Genomic DNA, 6,979 nt, shown 5'->3' on the forward strand with positions numbered 1-6,979 from the left:
TGATTGTTCATTATAATGTGCACTAGTCTAACCTTCATTTTCAGCAGCGACGGGTTCGTTTCCTCCCATTAACGAAGCTTGACGTCCAATACTCTCCATACTTAATGTACAAGACAGGCGCTCGTGTTATAGACTGTGTGCTGAAGAGATGAGTAATGGCTGGATCCATTGCTTCCTCTCTCTTCTGCTATCAACTCCTCTCCCTGAATGATTCTCATTCAGCTGGGGAAAGTGATGTATTGATGCACTTAAACAGCTGCAGACCACTGGGAACCAGCGTGTGCTTAAAAAGGAAGAATCAGCAGTAGAGCCAGAAAAAACCTCTGGAAAAAGTGAACACAGATTATTTGTTCCAAGTTCTCTTTGCAAAGATATTTATTGTTTCTATCATGGGTTGTCACACGATTTTACAAACTTCCACTGCAGTGTGAATGTTATAGCTCTGTCCTGATAAGTGACCTACATCCCAGGAGACCTTGATAAACAGGCTAAGACTAACAGCACCCACTAAGAACCATCTCTCTTCTGTAACCTCCCATGCCCTCAGTATTTGACATGATTGGTGAGGCTGGCTGCAGCGGGGAGCATGGGAATCAACAAATCCTTTTTTGGGAAAAATTCTTTATCTTTATAATGTCTGGTGCTATTTCTCTTCTGAATTGATGGACAAAGAAGATGTAATGCCAAAGGTGAAGTGATCATTAGCTTATCTTAGCGTTTATGTCACTCTTTGCATCAGTGGGTTTCTTTACCCTCCTCAGTGGGCCCTGAACTAATAGTACCATTAACCAATGTGAGTGGTTGAGATGGTACCACCTCTGTGGCTGGGCCATAATAAGAGCAGGGACCAAGTTTAATGAAGCAGGGGGCTGTTAGTGAGAAGTCATGCTTCGTAAAGCAAAGGGAAGAGTAAACCTCTGCTCCATCTGCAACCAGCTGCTTCACCTCTTTCTGCATAGACACATGGGGAATTAGCTCATCAGGCACACAGCGCTCTGTGTTGATACAGCCTCTGTTTCTGGCCTGTAAATAGCTCCGTTGCCCCGTTTATAGCCTCTCCAGAGGATTTCACTTTTTGTTGAGTAAGAAGAGAAGTATTTTTTTGAGAACATTGAGTCCCTTGATATCTAAAGACTGCGCTCCAAGATATGATCTAAAATGGACTTTACAAACTCAACTGCCCTTATTAGTCCTGGAAGGATTGTAAGTCTGGTCATCTGTGATATCATCATGTTTTTTTATTTATCTTTTTTAATTTAAACCTATTAACCATGCATCTACAAACTCCATGCCTGCCCAGAGTATTACATTTCTAATGGAAACAACCCAACCTACATTCATTTATTTTACATCCAGTAAAAGCCTGTTTTAATCCGGCGGTCCGGAGTCACTGTCTAACTTTAATGAGCTGTAATTAAACTCAGATGACTAGGGCGGAAGATTCATTCAAATAAAAAACGATTGTTTGTGTGGCTTCTGGGAATTCAAAATTATATCAACCAACAAAACATTTCCTGTATTTCACATGCAAGAAATCAATAATGAAAATAAGTAGAGTTTAATTATGTGAACATCTTTATTTTGATTAACTTAGTCACAGCATATAAGAAATGAAAACACAGTCATATCAAATATGAAGTGACTCTGAGGATTGTCCAGTCTTTACATGGCTTTGTGTCATACGTAGCCAATGATATCTTTGCAGATTATGGGCTGTCGGCTGCGTGATTTCAGGAGGGCTGCAAAGTGGTAAAACTCTTTGTCCATCTCGTTAATGCATGAGTAAGACTTGTGGAAAAAAGGGACTTTGGGCTGCAATGCCACGACTGGACAGGACAGACGTTTTGGAGCATTTGCAGTTCTGTTAATATGAGAAGAGTCTGTGGATCTCATCCTCACTCTGTCCTCTACAGTCCTGGAAAACCCAGCCAGTTTCCTCCTCATGTTGACAAAGAAACCTCTTCCCTGTTTACTTCTTGTATTTGGCTTCAGCTCGGTGGGCTCGGCACAATCTGGTAAGTCCATCCAGTTCTGTATGAGGTCTGCAAAGCTGTTGTCACCCAGAACCAGAGGTTGGCGGTTGCGTCCCCTGGTCAATAAAGAGTTTGTCCAGTCCTCTGGGTCGCTGACCTCAAACGATGTCCACCTCTCCAGACAGGCGTCAGATGTGGATTTGGGTCGAATGCGTCCACTTGGGGCTCTGTTAGTGCGGAGGCAGGCTGAAGATGACACCCGCACATTCCTGGTCCTCCTGAGAACCGCCACTTCGTCCTGCCATGACGCCTCAGAGTAACCTGAATCAAACTCCAAGCTTTTCTGACTGCTGGGGGAGCCCAGACCCAGTCTGAGGCTCAGGCCCAGCCGGCTGCTCGAGTCATCCTCGTCCTCCTCCAGGTGACTCGCCAGGCAGCAGGCCGAGTCGTACGTGCTCGCCGTGCTGGCATCAGACAGCCGCAGGCGTGTGCGTTGCTCTCGCAGCAAAGCTCGCTGCTGACAGGCGCGCGCCACTGCAGAGTGGCACACTAAAGCTGGGAGTTGGGTGCTGAGGGGGCTTCTGGCTGCGGGGCAGTTTTTGCGTAGTTGTTTCAGGTCCTGCAGTGACCTCATCATGTACTGCATCCGCTCCCGTAAGCAGTCGCCTGAGTCAGGCAGACAGAGCTGAGGAGACAAAAGAGAGAGTCAGACAAAAGTTGTCAATACATCACATAATGTGGCACATCAGTAGGTAGAGCACTGACCATTTCTAAGATTGTCTGATGAAGTGCTGCAGAATGGATCTAATAATAAGAGTTGAGTAATGTAGAGCTTGTGGGCGAGCTCAGGCTTGTGAGTTTCCACCTATGAAAGACTCTCTTATTGTAATGTTGAAGGCCAGCTGTCCTGCTGATCAAAGAATACAGGTCGTCAATAGACCGATTTCAAAACAAAGCAAATCCAACTGTCCATTAATTAACTCAACCACACCAACAACATTAGTGAACGCCCTATTTTCATTGACTCAGCCGTGATTCACCTGAATGCCCAGACAGATGTTATAACAGGGAGAGCTGTTCTAATGGCTAACCTGAACTATTTCTGTAAATCCTGGGACAACTCCAGGAGCAAAGTAAAAACATCTGCAGTATATCAAGTGGTGACTGGGGTCTTGTGGATCTAGATTAAGCTACAGGGGTCCTGCCTCTTTAAGGGTGCAGCGGGCCTGCCTATGAAATTCACCAGTGACACACTGAGGAATATATAATACTCCTGTTTCCTCCCTGACTCACTGTGCTGATTGGTCAGAATCAGCCAGTGAAAAGCGGTGGTTCACTCTCAAACTCAAACAAGGCATAAGAGATCATGTGACAGTGTGTGTGTTAGAGTTTAAGGGAAGACGTAAAGCAAAGGAAAAAAGACGAGGTCCGATAGTCTTTGTAAACACGGCCTAGCCTATTCTGATCTCTTAACACTGCATGGATATATAAGTTTATGTACGTCATATGAGCAAGCAGTGCTTTCCTATATGAGTTTTTTTGCTTCGTTTAAATCAGATTTAAGAACAGTGATGTTAGTGTGATGCTGCCATAAAAATAAAAAAAAAGAGCTGACAGAGGTGAGATGTGTGCACACAAACATCAGAGGAGAACCACAGGATATAGATCCATATGTGGCCATAGAGGTCACATACAACACAAGACAACATAACTAATGTCAGTAGACTAACCGTTGAACCTGTAATGACTTCTGCTCTGAATCTACACAATCCATTTTGAGTATTTGACCCTGCTGCAAGACCTTCTGCCCCCATTGGGTATTCATCATAACTCTGTGAGATGTTGCAAGAACTTGAGAAAGTACCCCAAGCCTAGGTTATATATAAAGTCACCTATCCAACAAAGCAGGGTACGCAATGCAACTATGAAAAAGCTCAATAGTTAATCATATAAAGAAAATGCATTACCCATTGAAAAGCAGTGAATGTCCGTTAAACACTTCCGCATGCTGCAGCATCAACTGTCGTTATTTACTACAAACTCACACTATGGAGGCATCTGAGCATCACTGACCGTTCAGCATTCTGCTGCACTGGCAGATGTTTTCTCCATATGTTTGCAGACAGACGGACTGATCTTCTATTCAGGTTGTACTAAACAGTTTATATGAAATATCACTCGAGATGCGCATGTAATAATATTGAGCGCTGTCTTAAATAAATAAAAAAAAAGCGCCCCAGTTTTTATGTTTAAAAAATATAGAGTATAAATAGTTTATAAATAGAAAACCAACTCACCATCTCTTCTCCTCTCATCTGTTAAAACTCAGATCCTGAAAGAAAAATGATGAACCAGTTTTAGAAGAAGACAACACATAACGACATAATCACTCTGTAAGAAATCACAACAGCTTATTTAAAAAGTAGGCAAAACAAAAAAAAAATACACACTCACTTCTAATATGGCAGTGTCCCTCCAAATGTAATCATACACAATTAAAAGAGGAAAGTGTCCCGGTTCGATCAGAAGGTGTTGCGGGCTGCAGTGTCACCAGAGCTGATCCCTGAGCAGCGGCAGATGTGTGCGGAGTGAAATGTTCGGCCCCTGCTCGTCGCCCTTTTACAGCTCCGCGCTCTGCAGCCAGTTGCAGCCGCTTGTGTCTGAATGAGCCAATCAGAGCGCAGGAAGCTCGCACGAGTCTCTCAGCAGCCCACCTCTGCTTGCAGCCAAACACAACTGCAAGAGATGCAAGGAAAAGGCCCCAAATCTAAAACCACCAGAGGATATTAAAAAAAAGTATCTTCCCTTCTCCCTCGACACATGATACACTCAAGTGATTTTGAAGATTTGACATATGTTTACGTCACACAGGGAATCTTTGACTGATCTTTGAATTGGGTGGAATATCGCAATGAAAGATTATTTAATTACTTTCTGTTTCCCTTTTGAATTTGTTTTTGTGTCTTGAAGCTGAAATGCATGTGTCTCTGTCCATGATTTCATTTATTGCATAAGGATCTATCTTTAGTAAATAAATGTACTAATTACATCCTCAATTCATGATTTGCTCTACAAAATAAAAAAAAAACATTTTGTAGACAAATTGCAGACAAAAGTATAATTTGCCAACAATCCAAATATATTGGGTTTACCGGATTAATAATAAATGATAAAATCACATGTGTGTGTAATTTAACCCTTGTGAAAATGCAGGCAAGATTTTTTTTTTTATTTCCTATAACTTATTTATCTTTTGCAGGTTTGTTTTAAAGTCACATTGTAAAAAAAAAAAAATCCAGACCATTTCTCTCCTTTTTTGGCTGCTTTTAAATCTAGTAGATAGAAGCTTGTCCTGCTGGTGGCTCATTGTTAATCACTTATTCAGAGCGTAAACAAAATACCTAAATGTAAATGTGATAATCCTCCCCCTAATTGGGCATTGAGCCTGCAACCCTGACAGTCGTTTGGCACTCGACCTTCCATTCACACTATTCAGTTAATGGCTGTTTATGCAAATCTGATGGGCTGAGAGGAATGCATCTGTTCATTACTGTTGGGGGTAAATCCAGATCTGATGGTCTGCTGTTCAAGTGCAGATTTGTGTCCACAGCAAGTCCAACATTAGCATACAGGTACTAGCGACATGTCTAAACCTGCGTAACCGCCTTGACCAAACACATACACTCTGTTCTCATTGGACTCTTTCAGGTAGATTTAAAGCACTTTAATACAGAAAATATGTCATTTTACATTTCCCTGTTGAATTCTAGTGAATCCCTCCACATATGTTTGCGTACAGCTTCAATATACAGTATAAACTACAGTACAGACTAACATTAGATTTTAAAACAGCCATTTGACAGCCTCCAGTCTTTCACTTATATCAACACAATGTTTCTAAAAGATTAAATACAATGTTAAGGATGGTGCCGCCTTCACTCTGAAAGCCACCAGCACATACACTCTACATTATGCATTAAGTAATTACACAGGGCTTCTAATGGAATTGTGATTATTTCAATTTACTACACAAGCCAACCTTTATTCTGATAATTCTGCTTTTAGGAATCCCTAATGGATGTAATTATTAAATGAGTAGGTACTTAAACACAATCCATTAAGTCCAATGAATAGTTTTCCCTCCTTCTTTATAATACTTGATTTGATAATGCCGATGTTTTGTAATTTTCTCTTGACATTGCATTTGTAAGTATTGTAGTGGTGCTGGTTATTAAGGCTGAGCAGTCAGATAATCAGCATTTTGTTCTGTTGTGTTCAGCCGTACAGCTATTCCGTATTTGTCCAACGTTATCAGGATGAAGGTTTAAAGCACCAGATTTTATGTTTGTATGTCACAGTCTATCACTGTCATTTCTTGCTTTGAGTGAGAATCATTTATTTTCACAGATATTATTGCAGCCATGTCTCACAGCTGAATGCATGAATAATAAATTTAAGGCAACATTTAAAGATGACATGTCTGTTTCAGAGATTGCCTTAATAAATCAAACAATAATCTTGCCATGTAGAAATGTACCTTTACTTTGAAAGATTTACCTAGCTGAACACAACAGAACATTTTTCTTTTACTTTTGGGATGGCAGACACTGAAATGTTATTCTGGTTTTAAGCCAGGTGTTTTGTGACTGAGAGGCTGGATGACAGAGTGGGACAGGTCGAGTCTTTCAGAAGAAGAACTGCAGTGCCCTCTACAGAAAGCACTGCAGAAGTGTTTATAAAACAGGATTCAATCAAATCAAGTATAGTTTTGTTACTTTTTTAACAAAGCCCATAGAGTTAACGATAAGAGCGACTGGATCAGCATTCATTAAAATTATGTGAGGCCCGTTAGGTTTTCAGTCTCTTAGGTGTCTTTAGAAAAAGCAGATCAAAGCAGAAATCGTGGTTGGCCAGTGCAGTCATTCATGATGTGTCTATCTTCCCCCTATCTTTATGGTATTCAAAACTCTTCAACTAATCTGATAAAGCACAAAAAAACACAAAAC

At 41.2% G+C, this 6,979-nt stretch overlaps 1 protein-coding gene across 1 annotated transcript; it reads right to left on the minus strand.

Moving 5' to 3' along the window:
- Positions 1-1,572: 1,572 nt before the first annotated feature.
- On the minus strand, positions 1,573-4,549 carry LOC129106118 (PAK4-inhibitor inka2-like). The gene is made up of 3 exons (XM_054617450.1): positions 4,428-4,549; positions 4,271-4,305; positions 1,573-2,658 (listed from the first exon to the last, which is right to left on the minus strand). Exons 2-3 carry the CDS (start codon positions 4,286-4,288, stop codon positions 1,678-1,680), a joined length of 999 nt encoding a protein of 332 aa, XP_054473425.1. The 5' UTR covers positions 4,289-4,305; positions 4,428-4,549; the 3' UTR covers positions 1,573-1,677.
- Between the last annotated feature and the right edge of the window lie 2,430 nt (positions 4,550-6,979).

Source organism: Anoplopoma fimbria, chromosome 17 (assembly GCF_027596085.1).
Source record: "Anoplopoma fimbria isolate UVic2021 breed Golden Eagle Sablefish chromosome 17, Afim_UVic_2022, whole genome shotgun sequence".
Lineage (NCBI taxonomy): Eukaryota > Metazoa > Chordata > Actinopteri > Perciformes > Anoplopomatidae > Anoplopoma > Anoplopoma fimbria.